Raw genomic sequence first — 21795 nt, 5'->3', positions numbered from 1 at the left:
AATAATTAGAAATCACGCTTTCCACCAGTTTTTTCTTAATGTTTAGGTCCCAAGGTAGCTCTTAATAATTTATTTCCCAAAAGCCCATAAAGCACAATTTTACCTTTTTATTTTTATTTTGCTTCATAACCGTATTTAGAATTGATGAATTTAAGATAATAAATTCTCTAAATGCATTACTGACCGTTATTGAGCTACAACTTTATCTTGCGTTGCCACCCTGCTGAAAGCCCACCTGATGGAGACTTTTGCCATCCCTAATTTTAATGACATCCCTAATTATGTTGTTTACAAAATTGCAAAATTAAAACTGCATTTACTTGGTTTTCGTTGTGATTCCATCGAAATAACATGATCTGTCGCCTGTGCCTGCGCTGCCTGAGTCCAGGGAGTGCTGTATTTCTTTTTGAGACGGACGATACGCTTGCAGAGACGCGCCTGGTCAAGATGATCGCCAAATTCCTGCAGCTGGAGGTAAGTGCATCATCAATAGTGGCCCACAAAGAACCAACTCAGCCAACAGACTGCATATATAGATTCTGCCGGACGATGATATCTCGACGAGCGTGTGCACCGATTGCTGCGAGCACCTGGAGGACTTCAACGCCTTCTGGCAGCTGGTGGAGCAGAAACAGTGCTCGCTGAATAAGGAGTTCCTCCCCGTGGATGTCGACTGCGCGGGAATGAAGTGGACGAGCGGCGTAGACGTGGACGTTAATATCGACGAGCTGCCGCTGGCTGCGGGCGACATGGACGAAAAGCCGCTGGACCTGCACAACCTGAGCGTGCTGGGCAGCGTTCTGGACGTGAATGTAGACAGTGTGGAGGTCAGGGAGCAGGTTAAAGAGCGGCTGCCCTGCGGGTCCGAGGCGGAGGACGAAAAACCCAGCTTGCAGGCTGGTGAAAGCGAACCGGAGGCACCCGAGCTTCAGCTCGACGAAAACTCCTCGGATGGTGGTTATCTCTTTGTTTTACCACGATCTACAGTAACTAATTTCCTGCTCCCTAGAAGATGAACCCCTGGTCCGGCTGCAAACCAAGACAAAGTCCAAGCGAAAATCAGTGGCGCGCTCCAGGGATCAGGGTCCACTTTCCTTGCAGCGGAAACTCGCTGATTTACACGACGATGGCAACAAGCGGCCACGCAGGAAGCCAGGTGGCCAGCGAGCACCCACGGAGGTGCAGGAGACCGAACTGCAGGCCGTGCTTGAGCGCAAACCCAAGGGCTGCTCGCGCGCCCAGCTGGCCAAGCGCTACGAGGAGGCCATCGCCAGCTACATGAGTGCAAACTGCGATCTGTGCGAATTCAGCGCACCGTATCTATCCGAGCTCAAAACACACTTCCTGGAGGTGCACCAGCGCGAGTATTACATCAAGTGCTGCGGCAAGATCTTCACGCGGGCTTCCAAGCTGATGGACCACATCCGCAAGCATGTCAATCCCAAGCTCTTCACGTGAGTCCGCCGAACGAAAAAGAGAAGCCATTTCTGTTCTACAGATTTTTACCCCCGAAAGTTGCACCATTTGCCAAAAGTCGCTCAACTCGCAGGACTACCTGGCCACCCACATTGAGACGGTGCATAACAAGGTCGCCCAGATCGGCAAGGTGCTGAAGTTTCCCTGTACCAAGTGCGAGCGAACCTTTAGCAGCGAGAGGCGGATGACCAATCACCTGGCCAAGCACGACACCGACCAGCTGGAACACACCTGCGAGATCTGCTGCAAAAGGTGAGGACGCAAAAAGTCTCTCTTTAAATTGAATAACTAGCTTTTTTAGTTATAAGTTAATTACCGAGCAGTTAAGGAAGCCAGCATCGATTACTGAAGCTCATAAACTACTTACAATTAGAACTTTAGTATATGAATCTATAAACTCGAGATAGAGCGAGATAGATATATATATAAATCTTGTCAATTGGAAATTCGTTATGCCCAAGAATTTATTTTTCTTTTTATAAAATGTCGAATTCAAAGACATTATTTTTTATCTAGATTTTTGAAAACGTACCTTCGATCAGTATTTCTACAATAAACAAATCGAATGGCATGTATGATAATGAACTAGAATTCGAATTTGAAACTGAATATAATATGGTAGCGATTAAAAATATAGCTGCTTTCTTTTTGCTTCTTTTTAGCTTCGCCAATATACACAGACTCCGCCGGCACATCCAATCCATCCACGAGGACCTGCATCGTCACGTCTGCGACATCTGCGGCAAGAAGTTCAAGTTTAAGCCCTCCTTCGAGCGCCACTTGCTGGAGCACCAGGGCGTGGTGGCGCCGGCGGTGGAGTGTCCGGTGTGCGGGGTGTGGCTAAAGAACGAGCACAGCCTGCGGCTGCACCGCTTCACGCACGACAGCACGGACACCGTCTGTCCGCACTGCGGCAAGACCTGCACATCGCGGACAGCGCTCCGCGGCCATGTGAAGTACGCCCACAAGCTGACCACCAATCTGCAGTGCACGTTCTGCGAGAAGAGCTTCAAGCAGCAGCGCAACCTGGACGAGCACATGGCCATCCACACCGGCCTGCAACTGTACAATTGCCCGCACTGTCCGAAGGAATGCCGCTCCCGGTCCAACATGTACGTCCACATCAAGCAGCGGCACGCGGACGAGTGGCTGCGCGCCAAAATGGCGCGATCGCACAATCCCCAGTTCAAGCCGGGATCCACCGATGTTTAATCCTGATCGCGGGCACATGTGTTTAATCATTATACATATAATTATCTATACTTGAGTGTTTCTTTCGTGGATTATGTGTTGGAGCTGTTCATCTCGGAGTGGAAGGTTTTCTGGGACTTCAGTTATGACTTGTGTATTTGATCAATGATTTAAACTACTGTATTGCAGATAGTAACCCCTTTTCCAACATCTGTATTATAAGCAAAAGGACACCCGTATCCCCATTCGATAATTTATTCTACACTTTAACCAATCTCAATGTTGTGGCCGCGTTTGGCAAATCGGATCAGTTGGGCAAGAGGCGGGCCAGCGAGGAGGTCAGCTGCTTGGGTATCGTTTCCGGAAACTTAATGGCGAAGCTGATCACGATGGCGCCGCGATGCGACTGGTCCTTGGGAGAGGGCAGTCCGTGGCCCGGCAAGCGACGCGTGGAGTGCGGATGGATCACCTCGCCGTGGGTGGAGAGCGTCAGTGGTTCGCCCTGCAGCGTCGGCACGACCAGGTGGTGTCCGCACAGCGCCTGCTTCAGCGTGATGTGGGCCGTGTAGAGCAGGTCGCTGCCGTCGCGACGGAAGACCGAATGCGGCTTGTCCCGGATGATAAAGACGAGATCGGCGGGCACGCGATTGGGCAGCTGGTCGCCCTCCTTGCGAAAGGTGATTTTGGTGCCGGACTTCCAGCCCGGACGTATCTCGATGATGAGCACCTTGTCCTCGCGGACCGCCAGGCCGTTGGGCGAGACCGCCAGCCGGGAGATCTTCATGCGCTTGGTGCACCCACTGGCGATGTCCTCCAGTCCAACGTACAGCTCGTGCTCGATGGGCGGATCCTGTGGCCGTCTGTCCCTGCCCGACGGAAAGTCGTCGTCGTCGGGCATGAAGATGTGTTTCATGTCCTCGAAGAACATGGAGAACGGATCGCTGGAGCCAAAGAACTGGGCAAAGGTGGCGCGCGGATCGCCGTGGAATTGGTAGCCGAAACTCTCGGCGGCATCGCTCCGCTGGTCCGCTGGGCCACGTCGCAGACCCTCCTCGCCGAACTGGTCGTACAGGTCGCGCTTCTTCTTGTCCGACAGCACCTCGTACGCCTCGGCCACCTCCTTGAACCGCTCCTCGGCCTGGACGTTCTTGTTCTTGTCCGGATGGTAGCGCAGCGCCAACTTGCGATACGCCTTCTTGATCTCATCGTCGCTGGCATTGCGACCGATTCCCAGTATCTCGTAGAAGTTCTTTCCCATGACTCCTTTCCTTCCCTTTACCTATGTATCTGTGGGCTACGGAAAAGTTGGGATACTGCAAGTCTTATAAACATAACTATACGATGATGTGAGTGCCCCTCCTTTAAAACTTAAATAGAAATGTTTCAAGGTAAACGTTTTGGATTAAAGTATTATTAAAAATGAGTGAATTGGTATACAATTGTTTCTTAAACGTCGTTTGTGAGATTGTATTTACCTCAAAAAAGCTCTCTCCAAGTTAAAATTTGTATGCGATTACTGGGTAATCCCTAGTAAAGTTAATTTTTTTAAAAGGAAATGATCTCTTAATTTGGAGCGCCGGCTAACTTTCGGTTGTAGATCGCCGCATGACTTGTACACTTATTAGCTTCACACTTGGATTTGGTGTGTATTTAAGGGGTATGTGGGGAGACTCAATTTACTGTTTTTATTCAGCTTACTTGCCAACTTTATGAAAGGGGACTCTGTGAGACACTAAGATGACAATACTTGTATATCCATTGACCACTAATTTGAAATATCAAAATAGTCCAAACGGATACCAAGTGATCTCATCTCCACAAAAAAGGATTTCAACTCAATTCTTACCCAGAAAACACTTAGTCCGATCTATATAGGAACCTCTTTTTTAGATCTATTTATTATCGTAACAAATAGTTAATGATTGAGGGTAAATGCATGAAAGTATTAAAGCATTTATAAACATTTTTATATTAACTTTTTATTATTTCTCCGACTGTTGTTTCTATTACGTGTTTCTGTGATTTGATATTATTGATATTCTGCTTTATTTGTTAAAGTTTATAAAGTATTCATTATATGGTTTCCTTATTGCTTTTGACTTTTGAATACTTTTCAAATTTACCGCCGCGTTCAGTACCGTACTACGTTCACTCTAAAACTATCGATTGCCCTGGAAGGAAGAGCAAATCGACTAGCGCACACCCTTAGCGCCTTTGCGGTGTTAAACGGTCACTTTTGCTTTTGCGAAAATAATCCACAAGAAACAGCGCTCCAATTATTACCGAATTTAAGTGTTATTAAAAGGCGTAGTTGTGATAGAAAGCAGTAGCACAGCTAGTGCAGGTTAGTGGAAGGATTGGGAGGTGGAACTGACCCACGGGGTGGTCAAAGATCTCAGTTGAAATGTGCGAATATCCAGCGGGCCGGTTTGCATTGGTAATTCGCAAGGCGTCTCGAATATTTTTTCTAGTTTTTTGGTCGTCTGGCGCAGACAGCTACAACAACGGCAACATTGGCCTGGCAACAAGAGTTGCAGCCGTTAACACACACATACGCAAACGGGGAGAGGAGCATTTGCGAATTCGCCAATTTGAGCCAGTGTGTGTGCAGCATAACTAGTTTTCCTGCAAATCCTCCCCCGAAAGAGTGAGGGCGAGCGAGAGGAAAAGAGAGAGATGACAGATGCAAGATGCTTCATGTCAATGTTGGCTGCGCATACCTGCACACAGTTGCATTTGGCGAATTTCTCGGTCGCTCTCACTCTCTCGATTTTTGTGTGTCTACCTTGAGAAGGAAAATTTTCATCACTTGCCGGCCGGTTTTTAATATCTCTTCTCCGCTTTTCCACTCAGTTTTCCCCGCTCAGCGATAGCCTAAATGGTCACCATGGAGAACAGCGACGAAATCCTGCAAATCCTCGAGCGCTTCACGCGCCTGAAGCAAAAGGAGATCCCCAAGGAGCTGGAGGACTACATACAGTACGTGGCCAAAACCGGCGATACCATCTTTAAGTGGTCCAGCCTGAAGTATCTGTTTCGCGAAAAGCTGCTCAGCGTGATTAAGAATTTTAACGACGACTCGCCGCGTCTAGAGGGTGAGTGTTAAGTCTTTCCATGACCGATTCCCCAGAGAACTGTCATGAGTTAACAGTTATAACATCTAAACTTCTTAATATCGTATTCGAAAGATTTCATTGTATAAACTTATTACTGAAATTTCATCTGTTTTGTGCTTATGAGTTTGTTTTTGTTTGTCTTATTGCTTGTGCAGCGAAGAATTTACTTTATTCTTTAATGCAATTTTATTTTTTTCACGTCCTTTTTTGGCGGTCCCATAGTTGGTAATAAATATTTTTGAAAAGGTTAACAAAAAAAACTTGAAAAAAACTATCTTATTTTTATTTTCTGTTTCTTAGATTTATTATTTGAAAACGTAAGAAACGGAAAGTTTAATGCATTATTTGGTTATTTTTCGATTTTTATTTTTAAATTTTCAAATAAGTTGGTTACCTACTATGGGGACCATTCTGATCTTAACAATTATGTGTGCTTTCAAAATCATACCCACTGGTTTCACTCTATTCACTAAACGTCTTTTTATCCTGAACGTCGCGATTTGCAATTTATTTCACTTCCCGGTCGTTCCTGGTTGTCCGTTTTTTTGCGTTGCAGAGATCCCCAACTACCCAAATGTGGATCCCTTCAACTTCGAGACCATGAAGTCTTCGCTCCTCGAGCGGCTCGATCTCTTTAACGCAGCTCCGTTCACCGTACAGCGTTTGTGCGAACTGCTCATTGACCCCCGAAAGCAGTATTCGCGCATCGACAAGTTCATGCGTGCCCTAGAGAAGAACATTTTGGGTAAGTCCTAACATAAAGCTTAGTAAAGAATTAGCTCATCTTTGGTATCCGAATCCTTTACAGTGGTTAGCACCATTGATCCGGGACGCAGGCGCACTGAAAGCGAGAACGGCGACTCACTGGACTCGGTGGTCAACGGCGATCTCTCGTTGGAAGTCAACATCGACATTGAAATGGAGAACGAAGCCCTATTTAACAATGGCAACGCCGAAGAGGGAACCACTCCCAGTTCGGGATCGGCAGCCGGTGCCCAAAAGGCGAGCTGCCCGCGATCGGACGATCATGTCATGCCGAAAGCCAAGAAGGCCAAGCTTGAGATCGACGGCGATGAGCGCTCTGAGGCGACCGATGAAGTGCCCGCTGAGCCGGAAGTGGCCGTCAAGGCCAAAAAAGACGAGGAAAAGAACGACAACGATGAGACTGATTCCCCACAAGAGGCTCCCGAGATCGAGGAGCCCGACGAGGAGGTGGATGCTGAGCCAGAGGCCAAGACCACCAAGCACGCCGTCAACGGCAGCAAGAAGCAGAGCGAGCAGGAGGAGAGTTCTCCAACCTCTGCGGATGAGGAGGCCGAGGAGCCACCACTGAGTAAATCCCCAGAAGCTGAGAAGGAACCAGCTGCCAAGAAGGAAGGGGAGGAAGACAAAAAGGAGGAGGCCGAGCGGCCGGAGCCGGAGACCGTCAAAGAGCAGGAGGCCGAGAAGACCGATAAGTCTGGCAAAAAGGACGAACAACCGGAGGAAAAGCCGGCTGAAGACAAGGCCACGCTTCCAACCGAAGATGAAAAGGAAAAGCCGGCCAAGGTCAAGCCAGAAAAGGAGACGGATGTGGATAAACCAGCTCCGGTTGCAGCGGAAAAGGAAAACGAAAAGGAAACTGCTGAGACAGAGACTAACTCTGCACCAGCAGCAGAGGAGTCCGCTGAAAAGGAAACAGCTCCCGCCGAATCGATACCGAAGACCAAGTCTGAGGCCAAGGAAGAGGCCAAGCCCGAGACCAAGGAGAGCCAACACGAAAAGACTGAAAAAGAGCCGGCAGAAAAGCCGCAGCCGGAAAAAAAGGAAGAGGATGTCGAGCCGGCAGCAGAGACAAAAGCCGATAAGAAAAAGCACGACGAAGATTCAGCTGTCTCTGAAGCAGCCAAGGAACCGGTCGAAGACTCGCAGGATGGGGAAGCTTCCAGCCCTTCTGTTGAAGAACGTGCCGCCGCCGGCACACCGCAATCTCCATTGGGCGCCGCTGATTCGGCTGCCGAGACGCCGCCTGCCGAGAACACAGAAGACTCGCAGGCATCGCCATTGGCAGCGGTAACTCCGCCGTCTCTGGCTCTCAACGACCAGCCGATGGAGGACACCCCGGCCGAGGAGGAGGCCCGCGTTTCACCGTCAGCCGCCGTTGAGGAGGTGGTCATGGCCGAAAGCGGTCAAACCGCCGAAATGGCCACCGAAGAGGCTGCCAAGGATGAACCGGCCGCCATGGAGGTCGATGACACCAGCCAAGAGGTGATGGACCAGTAGGCCGTGCCCATTCAAGCGGCGAAAACAACTACATTCAACTACTACTCAATATAATTAGAATTGTAAGACAAGCGCCGCATTCCCCATAATGCAGATGTAATCCTGCTCCGCGCGGCCTCTAGGGAAGAATTACGGATCCATGCGATCCTGGAGAAAGAAGCGCGGTAGCAGCTCCGTTTTTGTAGCCGTAAGTCGCAGGCCAGACAAGCTAAAGTACTAGATCAGGGGTGTCCATGCTTATTGCCCATCGAGCTCTTATGCTTATTATACCCTTGCCGAGATCATTATTATTTCAGTCATAAGTTTACAGTGCAGTAAAGGAGTCAACTCCGAACCCATAAAGATACGTACATATAATCGATAGGAACAATCGGAAAAATTAAGGACAATTAATAGAAAAATCGTCATAACTTCGATGCTGTAAAACATTTATGCATTTACCTTGTCATTTAAAAATTAGTTACGATAAAAGTTATATAGCTGCCATAGAAGAAATTTAAAAATTAATGGAAACTTTAACTTAAATAGTTTCATAAGAGTACACTCTTTTGCTGGCGTAGTAAGCATCGGACTAACAAATTTTGAAAATTCATTATAGACTGAAGTTTTAACTGCAAGGGTATATAAGCTTACTTTCTTCTTGTAATTGCTCTTGCTAATAGGAAAGCGTCTTTATGCACAGTTACAAAGTTACAAAACATTTTTAGTTTTACCTTTTTTGTCAATGCGCCATTTGGAGTTCTACAAAATTCCAAATCAATTTTGTAGTCGCATTGATGGCAGACATCCACTTTAAAAATTTGGTTAGAGCTTTCATAAAAATTATCATTCTCTGCAAGTCGTTTGACTAGTGAACATTATGTATCGTTCAATGCAAAATTGTGTTGTAAAATAATTTTAAGATTAAAGCAATTTTTTTATCCTATAATAGAGTATAAAGTGTGACATGCAGAACGGCATTCTAAAATCTTATATTATTTAATTTTTTGTATTTTTTATTATCAAACGTTACCAATTTTTCCTGTGCAGAAAAAAGAAAAGGAAAACTGTTTTGTTACCTGTGCGTGCTAATGTTCTCCTTTTGTACTATTTATGTTGTGCTCGTTTTAAAGCATCGTTTGGACGCCCCTATGCTAAAATCTGTTAAAAGTTTCCTGTTTTTTTTTTTTTAATCTGTGACCCGTCCCTCTGTCTCTGTGTCTCTGTGTCCACCCTCTAGTTTTGTATTTATACTTTATAGACAAATCCCTTATAAAGGACCAGTCCAAGGGTCCCAGCCCGCCTCTGTGTACCATTTTTTTTAAATAAACTAGTAGTAGATGCTGTCCCTGGTGCGAACTTTGGCCAGATTTGAGCGAATAAACACAATAAACACTATCCATACAAATATTTTGTTGGTGTTATTCCTAAACGGGTCTGTGGGGAGTTTAAACTACCATATAAATATAAATAGAATCCTGGAATAATAGGAAAGTTCGTATTTTTACTCATTTGATTCACTTTCTTTAACTTTAAATATGTTTATGATTTTAAAACCATTTTTATTTGCAATGTTAGGATCTGTTGTCGTTCATGAAATCTCAGACTTTGTTTATTTTATTCTGCATCGACTTCATTTCAATTTTTTTTTTACTTTTAAAATTTGTTGTTTAATCTAAGGTTTGAAAATTAGAAAGTATTTGCATTTTTTAAAGCGACAAGAATCGAAATAAATTAAATTATGTATAATAAGTATTTGAACTACGGTTCACGAAACTATTTTAACTAGACCATGTAGAAAATCAAACTTTTACATACCTGGGTGTGTAAAGCTATTTTATAAAAATGTATGACTCGGATTTCTATAACTTATAGAATGTAGGGCTTCGAAAAGTCTTCTATTACAATAATACGCTACAATACCTAAAAGACTGTAAAGGTTCGGGACAAGTATATTTGGAGTTCAATCGTTGCAAGATCTTGAGGACATACATACTAAATATTACATAACCAGAAGAACTTATTCTCTTTTTGGATGACAAGTTGAGTAACCAGTGCAATCTGCCATATCAACGATTATAATCGCCAAATGCTCAGCAAGCCACTCAAATCCTTCTGCCCAGTGAAAGCCAGCCGTGTTTCTTTGGTATAGATTGTGTAAGTGTGGATAACAACAAGCGAACAAACAAACAAACAGAAAGAGAGCTAAATGGCACGCAAGACGAGCCAGCAAACAGGTCGTAATCACTTAGAAAACTAGTTCAAATTGGATTTGATAACGGTTGTGTGTGTGTGTGTGTGTGTGGGTGTGTGTGTGAAGCCAATGGGAATCCCGGCGAGCGGTGAGCGGATTCGTGGCTGCCGGACACCTCGGCTCCTCGGAACGCGTGGATCCGTCGCCATCATTGTTGCCGCTACCTCTTCTGTTTTCTTTCCGTTTCCGTTTCCGTTCCGCTCCCGCGATTCCTAATCCGATATCGATCTCGTGTCTGTGTCCGCTCCGGTACCAGGATCGGATCGGACCCGGATCGTTCGATGCCCCGGATGATGCGACCAGGAGCCGGAGTGGGCGGGCGCCGTACTGGGCGGCGGCTAGCCCAGCAGCACCTTGCGCATCATGAACCCACTGCTGGCGCTCGCCGCCGGAGCGGCTGATCCACGCGCCGGCTGCTCCGGTTCGATGCACTTCGAGGAGCAGAGGTACTGCAGCAATGGCACCCGGTACTTGCCGCAAAAGTCCACGAACTTGATGTGCTCCACCCGATTGTCGAAGAAGACGCCCTTGCAGTTCGGATTTACACAGCAGTTGGCGTTGTTCAGATACTCGGCCAGTGTCCGTGGGATGTCGTAGGGTCCCGGCCGCTGGCCACTGGCCTTCACCGTCCGACCGGCCAGCTCCAGCAGGGTGGGCGGCTTCAAGGCCATTTCCTGCACGAACCGCACCACCAGCGGATTGTCGCGCAGACTCAGCTGTAAATTAGGAGAATTGGTTATGAAAAGATTTATAAAATGGTACATCTTTTGTACAGTTTTTTTTTAATGGTAAAAGGTATTTCCATTTCTAATTGAATACTTAATAAATTACTTACTTTTCGCGGTATAAATTAAGTTTAAGGAACGTTAATTTAAAATTTGTAAAGAGCATATTTTTCAAGACTAATTAATTCACATTAATTGCTATAATCTTTAAGAAGAGAAAAAATATTTCACGACTAAGAGAATGAACTATTGACAATATTGCCTTGGTAATTTTTTTTGTTCGTTAAAAAAAACATGGAAAAGTGACTTTCACTTCACTCTCTTATTTAAATCTTGTTAACCTCGATTTGGGTAGTATCTCAGAAGAACGAATCTTACCTCGGTCAGGTTCTTTAGGGCCACAATGTCCTTGGGGAGATGCCGCAGGCGGTTCTTGTGGAGCAGCAGGGATTTCAGAGTCTTCAATCGGGCGATGCTGGTCGGCAGATTCTCGATCAGATTGTCGCAAAGGACGAGGGCCTGCAGCTGGTTGAGGGAGCCCACTGCCTCGGGCACTTCACTGATCAGATTGCCGCCCAAGGATAAAACATGCAGGCTACAGGAAAAATATACAGGAAATTTTATATTAATTTAACTATTACAGAAGAATTAAGTATGTTTTCTCATTAAACTCCCAACATGCCTTTGAGTTGTAAAAAATATTATAGTATTTAGATAAGAGGTAATTCTACTGGAATGTAAACATATTCAAACTCAGACTTGAACTTGGGCGTTACCAAAAAAATGTATAGATAATTAATTGAAATATAGGTAGATTTACCTCAAAATAAAGTAATAGTTTTATTGAAAAACTAAATCTAGAAAGCTATTACGAATTTAATTTAAAATCCTTTTACTTAAAATCCTTTTACTCCTAAAAAAGTTATTTGTTTTTTTTACAATTGGTGAACGCTTTCACCTAATTGGTCTAATTAAATATTATTGAGAACATTCTCAAATATTAAGTGTGGAATAAGAGTTATTGATAGCTCAAAGTTATCAGTTGGAGCAAGCGGTTCCAGATACTACCTACATATTAACTGTGTGTTTTGTTGGACCGATTTTATTGTTTCTCCCGACGTTGAGTGTATATGGTTATATTCTCTTCCAGTGAATCACCGAGCTGAGAGGTTCATGCGCACAGCTTATGACATGGTTTATGGCTCGAAACTCATTATACCCTCTAGCCTTAGGGTCCTCTTCAAATCTTGGGGTCTTAAGTGCGAACCAACAAAGTCCCTCGTAGCCATCGCAAAGTCCAGGCCCTCTGATAACTAATGCCAATTTGAATTTTTATGGTCGGTGTGCGTAGAGCTCTTAAGTAAAATATCTTAGGATCATAAAGTCGTAAGCAACGTTTTAACCATCTCGATTTGACAATAAAATCTATGGAGAGCTTTTAAAAACGAAGGAACTCTGTATGAACCACTCTTTTAATACTATATATACGTTCTCAAGGCAAATAAGCCTAGGAACAGGAGAAATTTATATTAACTACGTAAATATTCAAGCACGTTTCATTCTCAATAACACAGGGTTGATTCAAGTGGGATAAATATAATATTAAAATATTTTTAGTTCGAAACTTTAAGTAATAATTTATTAAAGTGTGCATTTACCAACATTTTTTAAGATGCTGCAATACTAATCGTAAAACTGAACGACAACCAAAAGTGTTTTGCAGTCAAGTAGCGCTTTATATAGAGGGTATTTTTATTGTCGAGCCACTCGACCACAAAGTTTCTTTATTGTTTAATTTGTTTTCAACTGATATTTGGTATTTGTGCGATTTTTTTTTATGTGCCATTTTTTTGCTCTTTGTTTATTATTATATTAATACACGGCCGTATCTTTATGGGCCGACCAAATCGGTTGGGTCGAGTCGAGTACGTGTTTTCGATAGATTTGGCTTTTACGACGCCAGCCACCCAGCCAACCACCCGACCGAGCTGGCGATCCCATCGATCCATCGATCCATCGGACCGCCCAACCAACCAACCGCCGGACAAGTGGCAGACCAGCGTTATCAGCTACCCGGCAGTATAATATATATATTACGATCTCGTCTGTGCTTGGACTTTTATACATGGCAACAGCAACAGTGCTCGCCAGTCCGTCGCCCCCTCCCTCTCCTTCATTTTCACGAGTGGCCAATGTCGATTCGCAAGAGAAAATCGGAGAGAGAGAGGGAAAGTTCACTATCACTATCAAAAACAAGAAAAAGGGGTTTTCCGCATCCTTGCTAAACTTTAGGAACCCTCGGTATATTTCCTATGAAAAGCAAAGCTACTCCGTATACTTTTGATCGACTGATCGCATGTCGAGTACTGATTGCAAATAAGTATACAAAATCCTGATGAAGAGATTTAATACGGGGTAAAACCGAATGACTCCCCTCTATCATTTAAATGGCGCTGCAGACAGAATTATTAATGGAATGGAATGGCACTCATAAATCAAATAATTTACTAATTTCTCGTTATCTATACTATTCATTTTTTTGGTTCCAAGTTATCGCCCTTTCGAGTGTTTTGCCCATTTGTTTCTCAGTCCAAGTTTCCATTTTGACCTTCACGTAATATCATTTTGGTGTGGCGAAAATCGAGAGTAATTTAACCATATCATATGTTATAGGGTGAGGATTTAATGTATGCTTTTAATCTTTCTCTATTGAGTCATTTTATATTAAGCTACTATTTTCAAATATCTTAATTTAACTCAAACAAAAGGCATGGTTAACAAAAAAAAAACATAACAAATGGTTAAATCGTTAAACTGAAACCCTACCAACAAAGATAATGGTTCATTCACATTCTAACAAGTTTGGAATACCCATAACAGCCGATAGAAATCGCTTGGACTTAACAATGAAACTGCTCGCAGTTCGACATAACAAAACACTTGAGCAAACAATCGAGAGGCTGGAAGATCGATGAACACTCACCTCTGCATCTTCCAGATGTCCTTCGAGATGCTGGTGATCTTGTTGGCGCCCAGATAGAGATACTTCAGGTGGCGCAGCTCGGTGACCTGTTCCGGAAAGTGGGTCAGCTGGTTGCCACTCAGGTTGAGTTCCTTAAGAGTGGAGCCACCACCGTTTGTGGTATTGTTATTGTTGGCCAACTTGGAGAGCAGAGACTTCGGCAGCGAGGCATTGGTCAGCAGGTTGTTCTTGGCGATCAGGGTCACCAATGGCAACTGGCAAACGGCATCGGGCAAAGTGGTGATAGCATTGGAGCTCAGATCCAGCACCTTCAAGTTGGCGAACTGCAACAGGAGGCGGGGCAAGCCCACCAGACGATTGTGGTTGAGCAGCATGGTCTCGATGTCGCCGCTCGCCTTGAGCAAGGCCTTTTGCGGCGAGGCCAAATGATCCTCGAGGGTAACGAGGTCCAGACTCATCCGACCAAAGTCCAGGGTCTTCTGCTCCCGCGAATCCGTATCCGAACTGTCCGACGTGTAGACCTCCATGGCTGCTGTTGGCTGTTCTGTCTTCTCTTCAATCCTTTTGTTGGATGGCGCGATCGCTTTGTTTACTACTCCACTGCTCCGGTCCGATCGATCGATCGAACAGCACGCTCTCTCACAAACAAAAAAAAAAAAAATGTAAGCCCAAACGCAACGCAACGCGAACGAAAACGAAAACAAAAAACAGATGTGGGACTGTCAGCGGGTAGAAAAATGATTATTATTTAAAAAGCCGTCGCGACTTGACGCTCGCACTGTTCCAATCGCCCAGCGCGAATGCCAAGTGCCTGCCAGCGGTGGCTTTTCAGATCGCCAAGCCGACCTGCGACTCCACGAGCATGTGGCTATATATCAGCGCTATACGACAACGATTCCGATCTTCGGCTGAGCTGGAGCTCTGATTGCGCCAACTGGGCCGTTTCTCCCGCTCTCGCCGCACCTTGGTTCAAAATATATTGTTAATATATATATTAACAAATATTATACCATATTTATTATACTAGAGATCAAACAGGCAACAAGGCGGATGAGTAATATTTTTTAAATGCTTAATTCATTTTCAATTTAAAGCAAGAGCAACAAATTTGAATAAACACATTCAAACTGGTTTTAAAATTAAAAATAAAAGAGAATTGGGAAAAGTGGGTTATTAACCAAGAAATTAATTCACTTATAAACATTTACCTTTTAAAAAATGTTTATTATCATTAAAAAAACTGCTTTCAGAATTCTACAAGTTTTCTTAGATCCATTAGGTTGTTCTTCTATCAGAAACCTCTTCTTGTATGTTCCCAAAAATTAATGAAGTCAATAATGACACATTAATGAATACAAATATTATGGATAGTATTCTGCTATTGAAGAAACCTAAAAACCGGTTTAATTTAATCGTCACTCAAACTTTAAGCCACTAGCTATGAAATGCACCTATTAAAACTAATTGTTTATATGAAAGACAGTAATTTCTAGGTAAATTGTTGATATGATCCTGCCCAGTGTTCACCCGCTCGCTCTTTGCACACGCGGCGTATGCGTAATGCGAGCACTTGCACGGACTCGGGTTCTGGCTGTGATTTGGGAGGTAGTGTTTGTACTAGGTACTAGGTAGGTGCTGATGTTATTGTTTCTGTTACTGGGCCAAAGGTACCACTGACTTTCGCGTGGGTGGGCCAAGCAGTTGGAATGGCTTTTGAGCGGACCAATCGCTTATCGGCGGGGAGGGAAATGCCCGACCATCCGGAATTTGTTCAACTTCTGGAAACCATTTACTTTCGTCATTATCATTTATTTGTCATTAATTATTTTATTGAAATTGTTTACGGCTTCCACTTCGGATCACGGTCTACAATTATAATAAACCAATATAAATATTAAAGCAAGAGGGGTCCTATTCGTAAGTGGCTTTCCTATCTGGTTGTGCGAAAAATTCCGGGTACTCAGATCGATTGTATAAATAAATCTGTGTTCAGAGATAAAGATCTTGTTGTGTTTTGTGTCATTAATATTATTTTCAGATGCTTAGATGAAATATTTGAGTGTCTTGCAAGTTATTAAGTAATAACAGTTAATGTCTAAAATCCATAAATAAATGATTAAAAATAATCCGATACTTAAATCAAATGTACAAAAGTATGAAATAAAAGAATAAATATTTTTATATTAAAATCAATTTCTATTTTAGTTATCTTTAAGTAGCATTGTGTATACATATATACTTTGAATGATTGCAATTTGATTTTATTAATTGAAAATGATAGACTATAGATTCAAGAATATGAATGAATGAGAAGTACATATAAATTGTTCATTTAAATTTGATAATTTAAATTTGATAACCTTAACCAATTGTTTTTATCCGTTGCAAAATATAATTGAAAACAAACACATATGGTAAAAATATTAATAAAATAAATATAATAATTGATAATAAACTTTAACTTAAACATAAAATTATTATAAACACATCTATTTTAATCTAAACATATAAATCGAAAATACCTTTACCCACCTGGCACATTATAGCTACGGAATGTAGCCTTGAAAATGTTTGCCCAAATTATAAGATAGCATACTGGATCAATTGAACCTATCGTTTGCCAAAAAAGCAAAAATAATCAACAAAATAAAGTTCCAAAAACTTTTCAACTGCCACAAGGTTTGCGATTAATCACACGAGCACCGGGACTTGAATTTATTTTATGACACACCGTCGGCTGTCGCCCCTTAACCCACTTCTCCGCCGATTCCGCCGATTCCGCTATAGCCAATATAGCACATAGGCTCGTTAGTTCGGGGGACTTGTGCGAAAGTTATCGAACAGCCCACTTCATCCGTGCAATAATCAATATATTTACTCTCGTCAATCGTTTGTTTTTATTGCCCGCCTGACTTTCTGTACTTAGGAGCGTCTAATCAAAACATCGCACCACACCGCCCCTTCTTCGCCCCCCACGGCCTTTTGTTGCTGCACGGCGAAAAAGGGATTACGTCTGTTGTAAATCAAACAATCAAAGTCTCCAAATGTATTGTTCTTAAAATTATGGCACAGATTTGCATGCGAATATGTCGTTTCTTTGATTACTGATCAACACATTCAGGTTAAGAATTCGCGAGTTTACTATTATGATATGTTATGATATTATGGTAAAAACATTTCATGGGTTAAATAGATACTTTACTTTACTGGTTTTTAAAATTAAAAATTAAAAAGAATTTTGCTCAATATGTTTTTAATGTATTAATATATTTAGTTTTCTATTTTGAGCTTAAGAAGTTCTATTCATAATAATGAAATTCTGAAAAATAGAGAAGAATCAACTGATTCGATGTTTTGATGATTATCTAATGGGGGGAAATAGATATGTAATTGTCTATCTTGAGCTAAAAGTGAGCTACAATTTCCCATTCAAATTAATTACATCTTAAAAGCGTTTAGTTCGAGTTTTCTATTTCGCAATACTCATAAAGTCACCGTCCGGAGTTCCTCTCCAAAGGACGAAATTGGCCATATTTTTCTCGGTGTGTCGATGTTTGGTCCTTAATCTTGCTCTTCGCCAGGGGGATGGGGCTTTTGGGGCTGGGACCATTTGGCGTGGCAATAATTGCTTATTATCGCGTCATTGGAGCTTTTCGTTGCTGTTTCTGTTTTTGTTTCTGTTGCTGCTGCTGTCGCTGTGGCTCGCTGATAAGAGCACACTCAAAATATTAAAAATCGAGAGCCGCAGCGATGGCGATCACGAATGGCCAGCTATGGCGATCGTTGGCCAGCTATCTATTTATAATTAAACCAAAAAATTTATAGCTTGCTCAAACTCCAATCTGTATCAATTTACAACTGTTGCACGATAGCAAAACAAAGGAAAAGTTCCCCACACAAATTCTCCGAAAACAAATTACTCAACATGTGTAACGAGAAAGATTTAATTGTTGCAAAAAAATATAACAACATTTTTGGACATTGGAACATGGCAAGCGAACTTTTGAACATTGAACCAAAAATTTGGAAACGTTCTTTTAGAACTATTCTATTTTCGAAAAGTCAATTAGACTTTAATTTTTATTTTTTATCTTCCATAAATCTGTCATAATGTATCTGTCAAAATGTATCTGTCAAAATGTATCTGACATAATGTATCTGGCATAATTAATTATAAATAAATGCTCTGCTCGTTAATTAAAAACATGTTCAGGTATGCCTTACCATAATACAAGTATATATTAAATTTATATAAAACCAACGCTTTTTTATTGGTCGACTGCTTATCAGTTATCACAATTTCATCGATTAACGCAACTAAGGCGCCAAAGAAATTTATTTTTTATAATCAAACTTTGTTGTGAAAAAGGTCTATTTTTTTTTGTATATATTTTGATAAGTTAAAATTAGTAAATATAAAGGCCGCGAAAAAAAAACAAATTAAATTAACAGAAGTCACATAACAGGTTTTTATAATTCATTATTGCTATCTTTTTAAATTATCGCTATCTCTATAAATTGTATTGGCAAAATCATGTACGTCATACTGAGTTGCATGGATTATCAAAGTAGGTTTTATATTAAAAATTCTGCCAAATGAAAAAATTATATGTTTATTTTTGGGATCTTATTTTTTAGGAACGAATGTGCGTTTTGCACACGTTGCGAAATTTAAAGTTCAGCTCGTGTCCGTCAGCCGATTTGTCCGTTTGTGCGGTTGTCCGTTTGTCCATCTGTCCGTTTGTCCGTCTGTCGTCATCCGTGCAAGTGTGTGGTCCTTATCGCACCGAATTTGAATTTCCATCAAAACAAAGCGAGCACAACAGCGTCGAATAGTTCTACTATACAGAGATTAACTCGCGACATTTGATTCGGCTTTTTTTTTTTTTTTTAAATCGGAGAGCTAAAGAGAGTAATGAATCTTGGCGACAATAAATCCGCATATAGACAATTTCGATTCAAGACCTGGGCGACAATCACTTTTGCAAATCTATCACCATACATTATCGCTATCTGTCGCGCCGTCTGTTTCAATTCGAATTGAATAGACTGTGGGGCCAATTAAGTCCCCAGATGGCTCCCGATTTTTACTTTGGGAAGTCGATTTGGCGTGATCCCGGGCGATAGCCCCCACCTTTCTAATCCCCAGAAAGCACACACATTCTGGGATCCATTGGGATCAGGCATTCGGGAACGGTCGTAATCTCTTTAGGGGTATTCCTGTTTTGCGGGCTTTAGTTGAGCTGGAATATAAAGCTGCAGCCGCAAAGTATGTTGCACTGAAATAAAATGTTCTACGATTGTGACGAGGCCTATTTTAAGGAACCGATGGGATAGAACAAGATTTATAACAAATATGAGATACTGTTCATTAAAGCTTTAGCAGATTTTTTCATAATTGGTTGATGAATAGTTTGTCTCGAAATTAATAATCCAATCTATGCAATAAATCAAATGCATATTAAGTAAAGCTTCTGCTTAACAATCAATATCCATCAAAAACAACTTAAACCCCTTTTCAACTCCAATTTATATTAAAAGAACTCATTTTTATTTTGGTTATTTATTTGCTTGCTATTTGGATTATGTGTCACATATTTTACAAAGTATACAAAAAAATATGTATGTATATGTATGTTTATCTCGAGGGTTGGTAGCAGTGTTTAGTCGAACACAAAATATTAAAACGTAGTGGTTTATACTTTAATATAATATGGTTTAGCTTCTTATAAAAACACGAAACCCATTCACACCTAAATGCCTTTTGTGTAGTTTGATGGTTCGATGCAGTTCTGTGACTGCATGATCGTTTGCTTGATTGATTGATTGGTTGAATGAATGATTGATTGATTGTTGCTGTGATTGTTGAACTGTGCTTTTGGTCTCCAGAGTGGCAAACGCGATCCATACCGCATGTTGCACTTGGTATGTCCGCGAATGCAAATATGTTTAGAGGGTAGATTCGTTTAGATGACTTCTCCTCGCTTCCTTTTGTGCAGAATTTGCATCTCTAATCGCTAAAAGTTTATATATCGTATATTGTGTATATATATTTATATGTATTATTCGCATAGTACATTTATTAGCATAAAAAAAATGGGCTTGGAAAAAAAAACACTTAACTCAATACTGATGTTTAGTACACATTAGATGTTTTCTAATTAGCATTAATTAGCTTTACTTACAGGCTACTAAGTATATTTTAATGTAATAATAATAAATTATTAATCAAATATGCTTGGTTAGTGAGCAAGAAGGGCAGGGCGGGTTGGGTGGCGGTATGTTCTCGATAGTTGGTAGTTGGTAATCGGTAATCGGTTGGTTGGTTGGTTGAGTTTGGTCCTCCGAGCCGAATCAATGTCCTGCCAGCTGGGCAGTTGGCCAGGCGATCTTCGCGTCGATTCGCTTGTAGGCCAGCATGCAGTGCTTCCCCTTGGCCGCCAGTCGTGCGTCCTGGGGACACTCGGCATCCGTGAGGAGCGTCTCCTCGCCGTCGACCAGCTTGAAGAGGGCGTAGTCCTGCGGGTTCGTGATGCGCGCCTTGTGCGCTATGATGCGGCACACCTCGCGGGTGGTCGTGTGTGGCCGCACCGGCAGTGTCCTCGTCTGCAGGGAGCCGTTGCACTCGTCGGGGATGATCACGCGCAGCACACTGGAGCAGGCGGGCAAGCAGCTCGAGCGCCACTGAAAGCAAAGAGGTCAAAGGTTAATCACTGAGGAACTTTTATAGTGCTTGAGCTGGGTTTCCAATATACTTCTGCATCTACAAAATCTTTAAAGGCTAGCTCCTTAAACACTTCCCACGCACTATGCAACTTGAGTGCTGTAACCTAAGTGGAAACCCGAGAAAAACCCTTATTTGCGACTGCTACTTACGTCCAGGGATCCGCTGCCGCTCTCTCCCTCGGAGGCCATGAAGGTCTTCAGAACCTGAACGGCGCTGCAGAGGGCAGTTAGGTAGTAGCCCGGTTCGCCATTGAGCAGAGTTGGCTGGAGGAGACCCCACATGAACTCCGCCTCGATTTCGGCGCCAACGAATCCGCATTTGGCCACCACATAAACGAGAACCGGCAGGAAGTCATCGGCGCCCAATTGCTGGCCACGTGCACATCCCGTGGCATCGAACACCGTTGAAATGACGCAGAGGAAGAGCTCCAGCTTGTCCAGTGGCAGTTCGGCCTCCTGGAGGCGCCACAGCAGGTTGGCAATCAGCCGTAGAGCTGCCTGCGATGGCGGCGTAACCGTTGGTCGGATGCCAAAGTCAGCGGCTTCCCGTTCGCAGGCGTAGCGAACATTCTGCGCCAGCAATTGGATATCCTCACTGCGCTGATAGTGATCCACAAAGATGCCGTAGAGGTGTTCCCTCAGTGGAAGAACCACCAGCTGATGCATCACCGTCTCCAGCATGGCGTCCAAATTGAGGAACTCATCCGACTTTAGACGCGATCGCGCCGTTTCCAATTCCGCATGGAACTTCCCTTCGCCGTGCTTCACCAGATAGTTCTTCATGCCGCTCATGAACTGGCGCATGTTGCGCATCACCACCTGCGGTGCCGCCTCCCGCGACTCCTTCGTGCAGCAGATGAAGTTCTCGATGTTGCGGGCGAACGTCGAACTGGGATCCTGGGCCAGTTGCAAGGTGTAGGCTCTCAGGGAATCGCCGGGTCCGCTGCTCTGAATGCTCATCTTGTTGCGGGGGTGACCTGAAAATAGGATGAGGAAACAATAGATGTTAGTTCAAAGGTATTAAATCAATTGGTTATAATTAAGCTACTTAGATGGAAAGATTAGATAAAGGCTAGTTAAATT

General features: G+C 42.9%; 5 protein-coding genes across 6 annotated transcripts in view; 2 read left to right on the top strand and 3 right to left on the bottom strand.

The window, feature by feature from the left end:
- The first annotated feature begins 264 nt into the window (after positions 1-264).
- On the top strand, positions 265-2738 carry LOC108095609 (transcription factor grauzone). 2 transcript variants are annotated; one of them, XM_017196774.1, is made up of 5 exons: positions 265-474; positions 537-954; positions 1013-1454; positions 1516-1728; positions 2139-2738. In XM_017196774.1, the coding sequence occupies exons 1-5, from the start codon at positions 352-354 to the stop codon at positions 2686-2688; spliced, it is 1746 nt and encodes a 581-aa protein (XP_017052263.1). In that variant the 5' UTR covers positions 265-351; the 3' UTR covers positions 2689-2738. The 2 variants fall into 2 exon arrangements, with proteins under 2 accessions (XP_017052263.1, XP_017052262.1); XM_017196773.1 differs by having other exon boundaries at positions 1010-1454.
- Positions 2739-2906: 168 nt separating this feature from the next.
- LOC108095610 (dnaJ protein homolog 1) lies at positions 2907-4371 on the bottom strand. Its single transcript, XM_017196775.1, has 2 exons — positions 4143-4371; positions 2907-3961 (listed from the first exon to the last, which is right to left on the bottom strand). Exon 2 carries the CDS (start codon positions 3923-3925, stop codon positions 2975-2977), a length of 951 nt encoding a protein of 316 aa, XP_017052264.1. The 5' UTR covers positions 3926-3961; positions 4143-4371; the 3' UTR covers positions 2907-2974.
- A 509-nt stretch (positions 4372-4880) lies between these two features.
- LOC108095570 (serine/threonine-protein phosphatase 4 regulatory subunit 2) lies at positions 4881-9432 on the top strand. The gene is made up of 4 exons (XM_017196720.2): positions 4881-5011; positions 5521-5762; positions 6340-6528; positions 6592-9432. Exons 2-4 carry the CDS (start codon positions 5546-5548, stop codon positions 8043-8045), a joined length of 1860 nt encoding a protein of 619 aa, XP_017052209.1. The 5' UTR covers positions 4881-5011; positions 5521-5545; the 3' UTR covers positions 8046-9432.
- Positions 9433-9953: 521 nt separating this feature from the next.
- On the bottom strand, positions 9954-14830 carry LOC108095571 (leucine-rich repeat-containing protein 58). The gene is made up of 3 exons (XM_017196721.2): positions 13987-14830; positions 11382-11598; positions 9954-10994 (listed from the first exon to the last, which is right to left on the bottom strand). Exons 1-3 carry the CDS (start codon positions 14511-14513, stop codon positions 10617-10619), a joined length of 1122 nt encoding a protein of 373 aa, XP_017052210.1. The 5' UTR covers positions 14514-14830; the 3' UTR covers positions 9954-10616.
- A 4700-nt stretch (positions 14831-19530) lies between these two features.
- LOC108095518 (protein sprint) overlaps positions 19531-21795 on the bottom strand; it is a 68010-nt gene continuing 65745 nt past the window's right edge. Inside the window, 2 exon segments of the mRNA XM_017196629.2 lie at positions 19531-20670; positions 20863-21689. Coding sequence (XP_017052118.2) covers positions 20341-20670; positions 20863-21689 — 1157 coding nt within the window. The 3' untranslated portion in view covers positions 19531-20340.

The sequence above is a fragment of the Drosophila ficusphila genome, unplaced genomic scaffold (assembly GCF_018152265.1).
Source record: "Drosophila ficusphila isolate 14025-0441.05 unplaced genomic scaffold, ASM1815226v1 contig_198, whole genome shotgun sequence".
NCBI lineage: Eukaryota > Metazoa > Arthropoda > Insecta > Diptera > Drosophilidae > Drosophila > Drosophila ficusphila.
Note: the sequence above shows the minus strand (reverse complement) of the source record. Positions and strands in the feature narration are given on the sequence as shown.